Consider the following 17,652-nt stretch of genomic DNA (forward strand, 5'->3'; position numbering starts at 1 on the left):
ATGGGGATGGTAATAGTGCCTACACTCATACAGTCATTCTGTGTGAATAGATCTAACTGAATACCAAAAAAGTCATTAGAAGAGTGCCTTGTGCCGAGGTTTGTTTGCTATCGTTATTCTAGGTAGGGTAACTAGGTGAACAGCAATAAAAGTCACTGAAATGAAAATACAGAGGATTGGCAAACTCAGAGGACAGAGAAAATGGTGAGTTCACTCTTGGGACATACTGAATCTGGTGTTCCTGACCCAGATAGTCACATAGTGTTAGAAATGAGCAGGTTTTTCCTTTAGGGCTGATTTACTGTGTTGGTGGTAAGTGAGAAAATAGACCAGCTGGGATTTGAACAAAAGCTGGTGTGCTGAACCACTACAATGACTTGAACCATTTTGAAACCTCTGGCCCCTGAGTAGCTAAAATGAACAACTCAGGAAACTACAGATACTGGCAAAGATGTGGAGAAACCGGAACCCTCTTGCACTGTTGGTGGGAATGCAAACTGGTGCAGCCACTCTGGAAAACAGTGTGGAGTTTCCTCAAAAAATTAAAAGATCTACCCTATGACCCAGCAATAGCACTGCTAGGAATTCACCCAAGGGATACAGGAGTGCTGATGCATAGGGGCACTTGTACCCCAATGTTTACAGCGGCACTTTCAACAATAGCCAAATTATGGGAAGAGCCTAAATGTCCATCAACTGATGAATGGATAAAGAAATTGCGTTTATGTATACAATGGAATACTACTTGGCAATGAGAAAGAATGAAATATGGCCTTTTGTAGCAACGTGGATGGAACTAAAGAGTGTTATGCTAAGTGAAATAAGTCAGGCAGAGAAAGACAGATACGATACGTTTTCACTCTTATGTGGATCCTGAGAAACTTAACAGAAGACCATGGGGAAGGGGAAGGGGGAAAAACATTACAGAGAGGGAGGGAGGCAAACCATAAGAGACTCTTAAATACTGAGAACAAACTGAGGGTTGATGGGGGGGTGGGGGAGAGGGGAAAATGGGTGATGGGCATTGAGGAGGGCACCTGTTGGGATGAGCACTGGGTGTTGTATGGAAACCAAGTTGACACTGAATTATATTTAATAATAATAATAAAAACTCTGGCCCCTGACATCTCTTAATACTAGAGTGTATTAAGATATGGCATCCTATTTTATACACTGTTCGATGTTTAATAATAAGAATACCTATCAGGGCACCTAGATGGCTCAGTCGGTTGAGCATTTGACTTGATTTGGGCCCAGGTCATGATCCTAGGTTGTGGGATTGAGCTCTGAGTTGGGCTCCACGCTGAGCATGGGGCTTACTTAAGATTCTCTCTCTCTTTCTCTCTCTCTCTCTCTCTCTCTCTTTCTCCCTCTCCCTCCCTCTGCCCCTGTACCCCGCTTGCACTCTCTCTTTCTCTCTCTCTCTCTCAAATAAAAATTAAAATAAGAATACCTATCATTTACTGGATGGCTATTATGTATCAGGCATTACACATATATTGTCTTCAGTCTTCACAATACCCCATTAAAGTGTCATAAGCAATATTTTAAAGCAGTGGAAACTAGGGCTCAGAGATGTTCAGAAACTTGCCTATAGTTGTACAACTTCTAAGCAGCAGAGGAAAGATTTGAGCTCAGTTCTGTTTATTCCCCAAGTTTGTACTATTTCTATAGTAATCTATCTTCCAAATTTGGCTCTATTACATTTAATGTATCATGTCATGTTTTGCAAATGATACTATGAGTTCCATGAATTCTATAACCACCTTATCAGGGTTGAAAAACAGTTTTAGTTATAGAAGCATAGTAACTGGAATAGCATTTCTCAAACTTTAGTTACATAAGAATCATATACAGAGCCTGAGTCCTTGCCCCAAATGTACTGAATCAAATGTCCAAGGGTGACTCTTAGAAATCAGGTCTTTTTTTTTTTTTTTTTAATTTTTTAATGTTTATTTTTGAGAGAGAGAGAGAGGCAGAGCACAAGTGGGGAAGGGGCAGAGAGAGATGGAGGCACAGAATCCAAAGCAGGTCCAGATTCTGAGCTGTCAGCACAGAGCCCCATGAGGGGCTTGAACCCGCAAACTGTGAGATCATGACCCGACCTGAAGTCTGAGACTCTACCCTGACACTCTGCCGATTGAGCCACCCAGGCGCCCCTGGAAATCAGGTCTTTAAAAGAACCTGATGTGATTCCAATGTAGGTTCTCCTAGGACCATATTTTGAGGAACACTAAGGATGGGGCTGGTTCAGGTGCTCGTGGCTCTCCGAGTGAAGTCTTACGGCACTTACATTGCCAATACCATACAGAGTATCACCTCCTAGTTATTATTTCAGATCTTCTATTATTAATCTAGCTGAGAGCAAGCACTTAGCTAAGAACCTTGAAGCAGTGTGCACTCTGCCTCCTCTTCTGCCATGTATCATTTCCCACTCTCTGCACCCCTTTCCTCTGTTGAAATTCCCAGCAAAGCTGCATGGAAGGACTTGTATTTCACAGAAAATAAAGTGTGATAGTTGTACAAGAGGAAGAGCATTGTGGTGTGGTGAAAGCACCAGACCCGGCTGCAAACCCTACTTCTGCCTCTCCAAACTTTAGTTTCAGTAAAATTGGGTTGGCGTAACCTACTTCACAATGTTGTGAGATGATGTGGTTCCTGGTCTAGTGTTAGTCTTTCAATAATTGGTGCCTGTTGTCAATGTGAAACACACCTTTGTGTTTAGAGAGGAGATCATAGAGGCACCATGTTGTATGCAAAGGGAGGGATATCATTTCTCATGAATCGGTTCACTTAGAGGCCGGCAAGATTAAATGCACGTAAATCTGTAATTTTTCGTGAATAATAGCATTCCTCTTATTTCGATCTATCCTAAAGCTGACCCAAATTGGACATTTATGTTTGGTAACATTTCACAACGATCTTTTAAAGTTTATTTATTTTGAGAGAGAGAGAGAGAGAGAGAGAGTGCATGCGTGCATGAGTGAGGGAAGGACAGAGAGAGAGGGAGAGACTCTTAAGCAGGATCCACACTGTCAGCACGATTCATGAATCCTGACATCGTGAGCCGAGCTGAAATCAAGAACTGGATACTTAACTGACTGAGCTGCCCCTGGAATATTCTTATTATATATATGTGTGTGTATATATGTATATATATGTATACATACACACACACACATATATATATGTAATAATGTTAAGGTAGCATTGAATTCTTACTGTGCAAAGCCTGTTACACTTATTAACTCAGGTGTTTGCCACACAACACTTGAGGTGTCTCCTAGTTTATCAGTGAGGACCCAGAAATTCAAGGTTTGAGTAATTTGCTCTGGATCCCATAGCATGGAAGGATGGGAACCTAAATCTGTCTGATCCTGTGCTCTCACTTCCAACATTAGTCCCGGTGAAATCTCGATATCTGTCTCCCAGCCTGACTGCAAACTCATGAGGGAATCCGGATCAGCATGGCCCAGCTAGGCCACTATGGAATTCTTGATCCTTAGAAACTGTGAATCATAAATGTTGTTTTAAACCACTAAGGTTTGGAGCAATTTGTTACACAGCAGCAGATAACTAATACCCTGAGAAAAAGAAGAAAACCTCTCTTGTTTCTTGTTATTTTGGGTCTTCAGTCACTTACAGCCCAATCTAATTGAATCCCTCCCTTCTCCAGTTTAATTAATTTATAGGATTTGCCCAAAGAACCAGCTTTCAAGGTGTGTTCCTTGAGGCCCAGAATTCAGAACTGGAAGAGACCAAAGAGAATATCTTGTCTAATTTCCTCTTTTATACAAGCAAAAGCAATAGTTAATATTTAGTGCTTCCTATGCTAGACTCTACAAAGTTCCTTACAACATACAATTCTCAGGACACAGTGAGGAAGAACTCACTATCCCATTTTACAGAAAAGGAAACTGGATTCACACTCTTACCCAGTCTGCTGTACTATCTCTCTACTGTTAAAGAATACTTTTCAAGTAGTTCAATTACAAGCACATGTCAATGTGCTATTATAATCTCGCACTTAAGAGACTGTAATAGTCTAAAATCACCTTGGTAGAGACATTTTAGGAAAAGTGAATGGAACTAATCACAGTAAAATGAATCACAATTAAACTAATTACAGTTAAACTAGTTACACAAAGCAAATAATGATTGGGTAAAGGTCAACTAACTCTTGATAGACTTATCTGGTTGGTTGGTGATTAATTTCCCATAATAGGTAAGCAGTTGTCTGGGAGAGTCCTTTTTACAGGTGTTGTAGATTGTATGTATTAATTACTTATCACGCCTTATCATTCTCAAAAGCTTCCCAGAAAGGGCAAGTGATTTGCCCAAGATCTCATGGATAGGTAGGTAGTGGCAGAGGGTATTTTAAAAAAAAAGGCATCAGCCCATGGGAATCAAAGGTATATATGACATTCCTGTTTCTGCCTATATAGCTGTCAGCATCTAAAAATTTTCTGGGAGTTGCCTTATGTAACTGCAGATATTTTTTGTACTGTGTTTTGGGTTTATGAAGGTTTGTTGTGGTTTTTGTTGTTTATTTCTTTTCAGCTAACAGGTAGTGTTTTATTAGTTTCGGGTGTGCAATGTAAGGATTCAGCAATTCCATACAACACCCAGTGCTCATCACAAGTGCACTCCTTAATTCCTCTCACTTATTTTTCCCATTCCCCTATCCACTTTCCCTCTGGTAAGGATCAGTTTGTTCTCTACAGCTAAGAACCTGTTTCTTGGGGCACCTGGGTAGCTCAGTTGATAAAGCATCCGACTTCTGCTCAGGTCATGATCTCATAGTTCACAAGTTTGAGCCCCACATCCAGCTCTGGGCTGGCAGCTCAAAGCCTGGAGTCTGTTTCAGATTCTGTGCCCCCCTCCCTACCCCTCCCCTGCTCACACTATGTCTCTCTCTATAAATAAATAAACATTAAAAAAAAGTCTGTTTCTTGGTTTGCTTCTTTCTCTCTTTGCATGCATTTTATTATTATTTTTAATTTCCTTTAAATTCAGGTTAGCTAACATATAGTGTAATAATGGTTTCAGGAGTAGAATTTAGTGATTCCTCACTTCCGTATAACACCCAGTGCTTATCCCAACAAGTGCCCTCCTTAATACCCATCACCCATTTAGTCCACCCCACCACCCAACACCCCTCCAGCAACCCTCAGTTTGTTCACTGTATTTAAGACTCTCTTAAGGTTTGCCTCCCTCTCTGTTTTTATCTTATTTTTCCTTCCCTTCTCCTGTGTTCATCTGTTTTGTTTCTCAAATTTAAATGTCACTGGTAAGGAGGAAGGAAACAGAACTGGTACTTCCCTAAATAATCCCCCCCCCCCCCCGCCCCTTCTGTAGGCAGGGATTAAGCAATTGCCTGCCAGATTTCATCATTACAATAAATGTAAGCCCGACAATTTACAGGAAGCTTATCAGTCCTTTCCGTTCCGAAACTTGCGATGCTTTTCCTCGCTACACGGTGCAAACAGCTGAGTCAAGTTGTCTTTGAGAGTAGCCACCTTTCCCTCAGGCCACATACACGGCAACATCCTGTTAGCTCATAATAGGCCCTTTGAGTGGAAGTCAAGAAGTTGGAATTCACTTGGCACCATTTATTAAGAATAAATGACACACAGGTATGTTTAGGAAATGGAAGGCTCTTACTCGGTTGAAATTTTTGCAAAGAAACATTAGAAGCCATTATACACATTATTTGTCCATATTTGTAATGAAGCAAAACTATGTTCTTAGCATTATCTGAACTACTAATCTTCAAAAGGTAACCTAAGGACTGAGACTTCTATATTTGGACACATGTAGTTTATGGGGTAGCCCGCGTTCTTTGCAGTAACCTTTGGCTCCAGGTCAGAGATTAAGAGCACATGTTAGTCATTTAGTTTGTTGACATAAACTAATGACAAAATTGTCTTTTCAGTGTAAGTTTAAGTGCATGTTCTAGGATGAGTAAGACATAGATTTATAGCCCTGATTTTCCACTAACTGACTCTATGACCTTGGACAAATCAAGACCTCTGTCTAAACATCATTTCCCTTTTCTGTCACATGAGAAAAAATAGAACCTTCCGCATATAGTAGTTGTAAGGACTACACATGATAATTCATGTAAAGAATTTATAATGCCTGGTACATAGTAAGACCTTAGTAAAATTTAAGCATTGCGTTCTCCTTTCTATTTCCACCTATACATTTTTCTTTCTTTTTTATTCCTCCCTCACTCTGTTGTTCATCTTTTTTTTTATTTCTTTCTTACCTATCTATCCCTTTATCTTTTACGTCTCTTCTTCTTCTCAGCTCTTCAGTTATCCTATGCCTTTGTATATGTCTGAGCAATTCTTTTTCTCATATGTAAGGCACCAGCCAGCCACCTCTAGGGGAGACAGGGCCACACCTGTAAAAAAGGGCACAGTAAAAAGGAGCATCTGTATTCCAGTCTGATGCCCTATCAGCTTAGCCGAGAATGGAAAGCATGTGCTCCAAAAATGCAAACTTGAAGTTCTGGAAAGGGATACTGAGACCCATTGTGGACACAAAGGGCCATCAAACAGGAAAATGTACAAGGTGGTAGATAGCCGCCCCCACCCAACCCCTGCTTCCACAGCCCCCCCCCCCCCCCCCCCTTCTCCATGCCCCTTGTATCTCTAAGGTTTTAAAAGAGCTAGCATCAACCTTGGCGGCCGGCTAGGGAGCTCTTGCCAAGGTGAAGGCAGTCTTATGTGTGTGTCATGCCAGAAGTGCCACAGAGGCTTGGTGGTCTAAAGAATAGAATCCAGCTAGAACTCACTGGAATGGCTTCCAAGTGACAAGCTGGGAAGTCCTGTGTCACAACAATAGGACCATGAGGCGAGATGTAGGCAAAGGTCTCCAGGCACAGTTCTAGGAAGCATCCTTGGACTCTATCTGTGAGGTGGGATGGGCCTCTGAGAGACTGGATGTAACTCTGACAGTGATTAATGTTACACTGAAATCTTTAAACCAAAGCCTAATTTTTAGGGGACATTTTTTGTTCAAATTTCAGGGAAAAAGTAGCTCCCCTCTCCCCCAAATCAACTATAGTTCTACCGCTAAAACACAGCCAGTGTCAACATTTTGATATATCTCCTTCCAGCCCCCTTTAAATGTATTTATAAAATGTAATTGTCATCAGATTGTAATATGCTCATTTCTGTATTTTTGACATTAAAAGTAGAGCATGTTCACCTAAAACATTGGGAAAAATAGAAAAAATGTAAAAGAGGGAAAGAATCACCTAAAATTCTTATTATCCAGAGGAGACTTTTTAAGATTTCGCCTCATCTATTTCTAATTCTTCTTATGTATTTTGTAAACGTGGGTGTGGGTTATACTGTAAGTACAGTTTTGATCCTGCTCTTTTTCACTTAACATTTTACCGGACCCATTTCCTCAGTGTCTTTAAAACATTGTCCCTATCCTCGAAGATGCCTCCAGTCCTACGGGAAAGATGATTGTGGACTAAAGGGCAGGGTACACAGAGAAGCCAGAGAGGCAAAGCAGGCGTACGATACAGGTTCAAATAAAAACTTGGGATAAGCGTAAAATGACTGTGCAATGAGCACTGTTGCTACTGATTATGTATAATCAAACATTTTTCCTCTCATAGTATTAAAGATTTAAAAGTTATTGCCTAAATTCTGTTAAAATGCATTCTTATTAATGAATTTCTATAACTGACGACCAACAGGTACGTGTAGTAAAATAATAAAACTATACCAAAAGGTACATATTTGAAAGGTATTTAACTGCTTCCCATCTCAGAACCCCTGTTTACAAATTTCTGTTTTTATTCTAGAAACATACTTTTTGTTTTTTTAATGTTTATTTATTTTTGAGAGGGGGAGGAAAAGGGCAGAGAGAGGGAGACAGACAATCCCAAGCAGGCTCTGCACTATCACTGCACAGCCTGATTTGGGACTTGATCTCACAAACCTGAGATAATGACTGGAGCTGAAATCAAGAATCTATCACTTACCCGACTGAGCCATCCAGGCTTCCCCGTACCTTTTTTTTTTTTTTTTTTTTTTAACACAAAGGAGATCTATTTAACAAAGTATTCTCTACATTTTTCTAACTTAGAAAATCTTGATTTCATTCCATCCAGTAACATAGATCTATCTTATGCTTATGCTTTTAAGCATAAACATACATATATACAAACATATACAAACATATATATATGTATATACATATATGTACAATATATGTAAATATATATGTAAATATATATGTTAAAAGGTATATATATGTATATACATATGTACATATGTATGTATATATGTTAAAAGGTATATATATGTACATATACATATATATATTAAAGTAGGCTCCATGCCCAACATGGGGCTTGAATTCACAACCCTGAGATCAAGAGTCACATGCTTTATTTTTTTGTTTGTTTTTTTAAATAAAATTTTTTTAATGTTTATTTTTGAGAGAGACGGAGTGTGAGTGGGGAAGGGGCAGAGAGAGAGAGGGAGACACAGAATCTGAAACAGGCTCCAGGCCCTGAGCTGTCAGCACAGAGCCTGATGCGGGGCTCGAATCAGGAATGGTGAGATCATGACATAGGCTGAAGTTGGACGCTTAACTGACTGAGCCACCCAGGCACCCCGAGAGTCACATGCCTTATGAAATGAGCTAGCCACGCACCCCATATCTTATGCTTTTTTTTAAACAGATGCCTATTTGTCCATTGAATGAATGTGCTGTAATCCAGTATCCTTCTGAGGGACATCTAGTTGTTTCCAGTGTTTTTGGTCATTATATAAAAAGTTTTATCGTATCTTTATGACAAACTTTTCTTTCCATAGTGTTACAGGCTGAAATGTGTTCCCCCCTAAATTTATTTGTTGAAGACCTAACCCTCAGTATCTCAGAATGTGACAATATTTGGAGATCAGGCCTTTAAAGAGGTAAGTTAAAATAAAGTGGTTAGGGTGGGCCCTCATCAAATCTTACTGGTATCCTTGTATGAAAAGAAGGACATAGACATACACAGGACAGAGGAAAGGCTCTGTGAGGACACTACGAGAAGGTGGCCATATGCAAGGCAATGAGGGAGGCCTCAGAGGAAATCAGACATGCTGACACCTTGATGTTGGACTTTCAGAACAGTGAGAAAATAAATTTCTGTTGTATAAACTGCCCAGTGTGTGATATTCATTACAACAGCTCTAGCAAACTAATACACATAGTGACTCATCTATTATTATACAGTGAACACCAATGGGGAAATAGCATTCACTATTTAAATTAAAAAAAGAAAATAAGGGTTTGGGGCAAACTACAGGCCTATATATATATTTCCTTTTCTGAGGGCCATTTGCATATAAACTATCCTAAAGGAAAATGAAAAAAAGAAAATGGCCTTGCATTTCAAATCTGGCTATTTTTTCTTTTAATAATGCCATCACCCCTAGTAAAATCTTTACTCCTGAATCAACCTAGCCTGTTGCAGCAAACTGTTGATTGGCTGTTTTGACAGACAGTGAGGATCAATTCTGGTACCCAGTTAGGACTGGGATTCTAACTGTTTTTGCAACAGCAACATTCTTCCATCGCTTGTTTTCACAACTCACCCCCTGTTGGGGAAAATGCTGTGTCACTCAGATAAACAGAGTTAAATGCCTTAGATTTGACTTTCCTTGACCACTAAGCCTTTCCAGGGCCCTCCAAACTAGGGTTGGAAAATACTAGCCAAGAGGCCTACCATCATATTTTTAGGTCACCATGGAATGATTTGGCATCCCCCCCCCCGTGTCATGCAGTTTTTCAGAGACAATGAGAGCAGGAAAGAAGGAACCCTCAATACACCAGGCACTAAGCGATGTGGATTTTCGGTGCTCTGTTCACATGTCTATCCAGTCTCCTTGAGGTAGCCGATAGCTAGATGGTCTGTTAGAGTTCCTTCTCTGTCATATAGGAGAAGAAATCAGAGAGAGGTGGTTTAACTGACAAGCTTGGCCTCCATAACAGTTCCTGATCTGCTGTAGCTGCAGCGACCCATAATGAGACTACGCTGATCAATGTCTTCTTTCTGGGGCTAAAGTTTAATGTAAATCAATCATTTATTCTGGATATAGCAGGTGATTAATTGCCACATTACTCAGCATATAGAGCTAATGTTAACAGCTTCTTTCAAGGGGAAGAATGATCCACAGGACTTATTTATTTTTTTATCACTTTATTTCTTTCATTTTGTCATCTTGAACAAATTCCCTGAAATGGCCAGAGTCCAAAGTGGCTGTTATTATTGTTGAGCTGACTACAGAGCTTCAAATTCTGGGTTACAGCAAAACTGTGTGTAGAAGGACTTGTTGTTGTTGTTGAACACTTATTTAATGTGCTTGCTTCTGGGGATACACGGGTGAACAACACAGATACAAACAAGTATTGAGAAATAGAATACGGTGTAGTAAAAGTCAGTCAAAATGAGGAAATTACAGAATGCCAAGAATTTCCCTCATTCCTTCTTTTTTTTTTTAAAGACTTTTATTTTTAAGTAATTTCTACACCCAGCCTGGGTCTTGAACCTACAACCCCGAGATCAAGAGTTGCACACTCTACCCACCGAGCTGGCCAGGTGCCTCTATTCTTTCTTTCTTTTTTCCACAAATATTAAGTAGTAACGTATGATAGGCATTGTTCTAAGCGCTGAGCATAAAACAAAATGCATGTTCTCTTGGAACTCATTTCTCCATATAACTGGTTCACCTAATTCTACATTTCAAGACAGCTGGGGGGAAAGATCCGAACGAAGTAAAGAAATAGAAGGGAAATGAGACAATGTCTTCTGGGGGATATTAAAAAACATAGAAGCAAAGCCCTGGTGAAAGAGCAGAGTTTAAAAGAAAGGAGGGGAGGGGCACCTGGGTGGCTCAGTCGGTTGAGTGCCTGACTTTGGCTCAGGTCATAATCTTGAAGTTGATGAGTTCGAGCCCCGAGTTGAGCTCTGTGCTAATAGCTTGGAGCCTGCAGCCTGCTTCGGATTCTGTGTCTCCCTCTCTCTCTGCCCCTTCCCTGCTCATGCTCTGTCTCTGTCTCTCGAAAATGAATAAACATTAAAAAAAATTTTTAAAGAAAGAAGGGGAAAGGGGAAGAGGATGATAGAAATATTAAGGGCCCTATCTATGTTCTATTATTTGTTATTCTTGTTTCTTTAGTACAGACTGTGCATAAACCATATCTCCGTACCCCACACAACTAACACAGTGCCTGGGAGGGTGTTACTGGACCTAGATTCATATGGCCAGATTATTCGGTTACTAATTTGTGGGATGTTAGGCAATTACCAGAGTGTCTTCAGGACTTAGTTTCCTACAGGACTACCTCACAAAGCTGTTTTAATAATAATAGCTTACAGGCAGTATTTATTATGTGCCAGGTGCTAACATAAGCAGGTCAAACATAGGAACTCTCTTAATTCTCCTAACAGTGACATGAGGAGGTATTTGTCTTAGCTCTAACGAAGATACCACAGACTGGATGGTTTATAAACAACTGCAGTTTATTTCTCATGGTTCTAGAGGTTGGAAGTCCAAGATCAGGATGCCAGCGTGGTAAGAATCCTTTTCCCGGTTGTGAACTGCCAATTTCCGCTTCTATCCCATGGCATAGGAAGCAAGCTCTCTAGTGACTCTTGCAAGGGCAACAATCAGTCACGACCTAATGTTCATGACTTCATGTAATCCTGATTACCTTCCAAAGGCCCACCTCCTAATACGATCACAGGGTGAAGCAGGGGGTCAACATATGAACTTGAGAACACAAGCATTTAGTCCATAGTTTTGTCCCTATTTTCTAGAAGAGGAAACTGAGGCACAAAGACCTCATGTAGCTTACTCAAAGTCATACAAGCAGTATCTGGCAAAACCAGGAATCTTACTTTATCTCCAGTCTGTGCTTTTAACCGCTGCTCATACTTCCTGTCCATAAAGGGCACAAGTAAGATGAGAAATAAACAGATGCGCCCTATTGCAAGATTCTTTCTCACCTTCTATCCATCATTTATTGAATATTCATCAAACCCCTGTGTTGTCATGGAACTGTGACAGATAATGGGGAGATAAAGGATGAACAGATCCTATCTGTTTCTTGCCTTCCCACAGTTTATAGTCATTAAGCAAATAACACTTTCAGGTTCTCAGCCTTCCCTGTTTTCTCCCGTTTCTCTGTGTGTCCATTAGTCCACCAACCAACCAGTCGAGGTTTGATCATGATTAGCGGAACCCATAACAGGGTCTCCCTAGGTTTCCTTGAGGTCTGGAGGGGGCGGGGGCACGTGACCTGTGGGGAAGAGACTGACCTCTCGGCAGTGACCTTGCTGGTCTCCTTTCTCCCTGAATCTCGACTTAAAATGGAGGGATGTGTACCAAGGTTCTTTCCCCGCACTAACCTTCTGTGATCATTCGCCCCTCCCCCCTCCCCCCAGACCTTTCTGACACCCCTGACCTGGTGTTTCTGTGCTTGAGGTACATTCCAGCCTGATTCCCAAGGGACATTTTTCCTTCCTTGGAGGCGCCAGAATTCCACGCTGCCCTCCCCTCCGGCCTGCTGGGGAGGAGATGCCGCCCTGCCCCCAGACCCAGGCTGGGCGCCCGCCCCGAGCGGAGGGGCGGCCAGTGTTCAGTCGGTTCACGCGGCACCGTTTCCCTGTGGGTCCTAAGTTCTTGGAACCCGGGTCCTGGGCCACCCATTAGCCGGGGCCTTTGACCAGCGGGCAGGGAGGTCGAGCCCGCCACCTGGGCATGGCAGGGAGGCAAAGGGCGGCCTAGGAGGGCCCAGTGGCGCCCAGAACAGCCACTCGGGCGAATAGGCTTCACGGCCCGCGGCGCCCAAGCACAGCTCCCGGCCCGAGCGCGGCCATTGTGCTCGGCGGCCTCGGCCTCAAGGCCTGGTGGGCGTAGCGGCAGCGCTGAGAGGGCCTCCAAGACGACACCCCCTGCCTTCGGATAATGTGTTTTAATGTTGCGAAACAAATAGGGTAAAGACTTGGGTTTCTCTCCTCAGCAAGCGAAGGAGACAAACACGAAAAGAACCCAGCAGGTAAGAGAGAGCTCCAGCCGCCGCCGCCGCCGCCGCGCGCCTGGTCACGTGGGCCTCGGGGACCGCATGGCGGCGGCCCGCGCGTCCCCGCGTCCCGGCCGGCCGAGTAGGCCGGGCGCGCGCGCCGACGGGGCGGGCGCATGCGCAGGGGGGCGCGCCGCCTCTGCCCCGCGGCGAGGGTGTCTATGGAGAGGCGGCGGCCGCGGCTGCTGAGGCAGAGGCTGAGGCAGTGGCGATGGCGCCCTTCCCCGAAGAAGTGGACGTCTTCACCGCCCCGCACTGGCGGATGAAGCAGCTGGTGGGGCTCTACTGCGACAAGGTAACGGTGTGCGGGGTCTCTTGCTCCGGGCAGCGCGGGCCGCGAGGAGGAGCGGGCCGGTCCCCGGGCGGCCTGGCCTGCGCCGCGCCCGTGGCCCCCGGGGCCGCGCCGCGCGGCTTGCCGCCTGCGCAGCTGTCAGCGCCGCGCTCGCTCCCCCGCACCCTCGGCGGGGAGCCCGCGCCCCCGCCCGGCCGGCGGCCTCGGACGTGCCCTCGGGGCCCGCGGCGCGGCCGCTGCCTGGCTGCGTACCCCTGGCCGGGCGGGCCCGCTGCCTGCGGCCGTGCCGAGCCTCCCGCCCCCGCCCCCTTGGGGAGAGGGGCCCCTCCGCGCCCCACCGACCTTCGGGGACCCCGGGCCGGCCACCTGCGCTGGGCTTCCTGTCCGCCTGGGGCCGGCCGTTTCTGCAGCTGTCCCCCGCCGCCCCCATCGCCGCCGCCCCTCATCCTGCTCCCGGCCGGTTTGGGGGCCCCCGGGTCTGTTTGCAGACGCCACCCATCCATCCTTCCGAACCTCTCGCTCGCTTCCTGGCTCGAGGGGCAGCTTCTCCCAGCCACCCCCCTGCTCATCTTACGCCCCCCGGCTGTTCCCTGGCTTGATTTGGGAGAAACCCCAGGTTTCCTGGTCTAGGATGGGGAGACGCTTCGCTCTTGGTTTAGAGTTCTTTTTCTCCTTGCAACTTTTATTGTCCTGGAGCTTTTCCTCGGCGTGGATCGTGTGATACGACCGCTACTCTCTGTTGGAATTCTTTACGTGGGCTCCAGTGAAACGGGCCTCGGAAAAAGTTGGTTTAACTGTGCGAACCTTTTTGGACTCTTGATTGGTGCAGCATTAGCTGAAAAAGCACTTTTCTGGAGATGGCTCAGGGCCTTCTGCAGGGATTTTAAAGCAGTATCAAGCGCCCACTTTTTTGTCAGTGTTCCGTTGGGGGAAAGAATGGCCACCTATGTCCACATAGGTGCTGGAAACTTCGGGCAGGCCCGTTTTCGTGTAGAAATGAACCAGATGAAAAGCATTTCAACAACTCTTGTTGAAGCCCAGAAGTCAGCTTTTGTGAATTTTCAGAACTTCCACAGCACTAAGCAAAAGCCCTGTTGAGGGAAAAGAGGGGTTCTGAGAGCCCAGTGAGGTGGTTGGAGGATGCCCAGAGGGCTCAGGGCGAAGCCACGTTAAAAACCAGCAATTAAAAACGTACTCACAACCACCCTTTTCCTCCTTCCATTTTGGAAATTAAAAAAATAACCCGATTCGGGTATAGGCTTAAACAGGACGGGCCAGGACAGTGCTTCTCAACCTTGGTAGCTGATTAGAATCCGCCCTCCCCCCCCCCCCCCCGCCCCCCAAGGCTGTTAAAAATCCAAATTCAGTGCCCAAAGCACTGAAAATTCGGGAGTGACCCTGGCATCAAGTATGAACAATTTGACGCTCCTCCGCTGAGTCCAGCTCCCGTGCAGCCAAGGGTGAGAACCGTTTACCCAGAAGAAGCGAAAGGAGCGGGTAAGCCATCCATTAGGCTGCCCGACCCTGAAGTGTTTCAGTTAGATCGCTGCAGTGTTTTTACCTCCTCTGGGCTTTCAACTTAGTTATTCCGATGGTGGTCACGAATTGCAGGAAATTAAAAAAAAAAAAAAAAGGAGTTTTTTTGTTTTTTTTACTTTCTCAAAATTGAAAAGGGAAAGTTGGTGAGGACTTCAGGAGTATGAGGTCTTCTCTGCAGGCCAGCCTGGGGATGGCTTGAAACTGTTACGGAAATTTTTGTGCATGTGTACCCTTTCCCAGCGTGTTTGTGGTTTTCGCGAGGCGGTGACTTTCCCGTGGTAGTTAAGAGTCACAGTTTTACTTAGTTACGTGATAGACTAACCAGCCTTATACAGTGCCATTAAAAAAAATTCTTTTTTAAATGTTTGTTTATTATTTTGAGAGAGCGTGAGCAGGGGAGGGGCAGAGAGAGAGGGAGACCCAGAATCCAAAGCGGGCCGGGTCTGAGCTGTCAGCACAGAGCCCGACGCGGGGCTGGAACTCACAGAGATCATGACCTGAGCCAAAGTCGGACCCTTAACCCACTGAGCCACCCAGGCGTCCCATATACAGTGTCATTAAAAATTTTTTTTTTTAAATCTTTATTTATTTTTGACAGAGAGAGAGACAGAGTGCAAGCAGGGAAGGGGCACAGACAGAGGGAGACCCAGAATCTGAAGCAGGCTCTGGGCTCTGAGCCGTTAACACGGAGCCTGACTCAGGGCTTGAACTCACAGACCACAAGATCATGACCTGAGCCAAAGTCGGATGCTTAACCGACTGAGCCATCCAGGCGCCCCTTACAGTGCAATTTTTTTTTTTTTTTAATTTTTTTTTTCAACGTTTTTTTATTTATTTTTGGGACAGAGAGAGACAGAGCATGAACGGGGGAGGGACAGAGAGAGAGGGAGGCACAGAATCGGAAACAGGCTCCAGGCTCTGAGCCATCAGCCCAGAGCCTGACGCGGGGCTCGAACTCACGGACCGCGAGATCGTGACCTGGCTGAAGTCGGACGCTTAACCGACTGCGCCACCCAGGCGCCCCGACAGTGCCATTTTAAAAACCAATACTTGGGTATGGGGCGCCTGGGTGGCCCAATCTGTTGAGCGCCTGACTCTTGGTTTCAGCTCAGGTCATGATCTCACTGTACATGAGTTGGAGCCCTGTGTCAGGCTTGGGGCTGAAGGCACGGAGCCTGCTTGGGATTCTCTCTCTCCCTCTCTCCTGCCCCTCCCCCTCCCCTGCTCCACCTCTCTCTGTCTGTCTCTCTCAAAATAAGTAAATTCATTAACAAAAAATACCCGAGTCAAATGAGATTCTTTTCAGTACTTAAATGTTTCCTTTTGCAGTAATTAAGAAAGCATTTTCAATTTGACATAGCATAAGTCAAAATTATCACTAATTCTTAATTAGATGTAGTTAATGAGATTGTTGTAGATATTCATCAAGGAGATTAAAAGTCCAGTTTTCCAAACTGTGGATCAGAGATCAAGGTGATTTAGGGAGAAAAAAACTATAGGAATTCTATATCCAGATTTCTTCTTGATACTAATAGCTAGTGGAAATCTCCTACGATGTCCTTTGGGAGCCAGGGTGGAGAGATAAGTGTTTTATGATGGATGAATAATCTTAAAGGACTAATTTAAGAAAAAAATTTTTAAATGTTTGTTTATTTTTGAGAGATAGAGACAGAGTGCAAGTGAGGGAGGGGCAGAGAGAGAGGGAGACACAGAATCCGAAACAGGCTCCAGGCTCTGAGCTGTCAGCACAGAGCCCGATGCGGGGCTCGAACTCACGGACTGCGAGATCATGGCCTGAGCCGAAGTTGGATGCCTAACCGACTGAGCCACCCAGGTGCCCCTAATTTGTTTTTTTTTTTTTTTATTTATTCATTTATCATCTCAAGTTTTGCCTTCACCATTGTTTGGTGGTAAAGACCAGGGATATTCAAATAGCCAGCAGTAAAACTTTACAAAATGAGAACTAGTTTTTGTACTCAAACTAAAAAGGTACAAGATATATTATTTCACTGTATTCTAATGTTGATTCTGAATGCACAGTGATTATAAAAGAAGCCAGTTTTATTTCCAGTATCAAACTTTTCAAGTACAATGTACTTTAGAAGCATCTGTGTATTTATTGGCATCAACTCAATCATTTATATACTTAGACTATAGTTTACTTAGAATAACTTACTCTGAAGTTATAGGCCATTTTAAATATTGCTGTGTAATACCTAATTTAATTCTTTGCTCTTGGATTTCCTCTTAAATTTATATAAGGTTTTATGGAAAGTTTTTTTCACTGTTACCTGGACAACAGTCCTTTGAAGTAAGTAAAGGAAGGGTTATTCCTATTTTATAGCTGGGGACTTGTAGGCCTAGATTAGCTAGACTCAGTTCACATGAGCAGTTAGTTACAGATCTAGATGGAAACCCAAGTCAGGATCATGATTTCTTTTCTTTTCTTTTTTTAAATTTAATTGTTTTTAAGTGTGTTTATTTTGACAGAGAGCGAGCTAGAGAACATGAGTTGGGTAGGGGCAGAGAGAGAGGGAGAGAGCTTTCCAAACAGACTCCCCGCTGAACCCACGAACAATGAGATCATGACCTGAGCTGAGATCGGGAGTCGGAGGCTTAACCAGCTGCGGCACCTAGGTGCCCCAGGATCATGATTTCTATTTATATCATGATTTAATTTGTATGAAACCATAGTAGTTTCTGAAAAATCTTTTTGG

General features: G+C 44.0%; 1 protein-coding gene across 2 annotated transcripts in view; it reads left to right on the forward strand.

Annotated features, from left to right (window-relative positions):
- Nucleotides 1-12,937: 12,937 nt before the first annotated feature.
- The window catches only part of FBXL5 (F-box and leucine rich repeat protein 5), a 50,108-nt gene continuing 45,393 nt past the window's right edge, over nt 12,938-17,652 (forward strand). Inside the window, exon 1 of one of the 2 annotated variants that reach the window (XM_058723058.1) lies at nt 12,938-13,080. Coding sequence is in view for 1 of the 2 variants with exons in the window: in XM_058723059.1 (XP_058579042.1) it covers nt 13,316-13,399 (84 nt within the window). In the remaining variant the exon portion in view is untranslated. Of the gene's footprint in view, nt 13,081-13,220; nt 13,400-17,652 lie in introns of those variants that run through there. The other variant, XM_058723059.1, reaches the window with a different exon arrangement.

Source organism: Neofelis nebulosa, chromosome 3, assembly GCF_028018385.1.
Source record: "Neofelis nebulosa isolate mNeoNeb1 chromosome 3, mNeoNeb1.pri, whole genome shotgun sequence".
Classification (NCBI taxonomy): domain Eukaryota; kingdom Metazoa; phylum Chordata; class Mammalia; order Carnivora; family Felidae; genus Neofelis; species Neofelis nebulosa.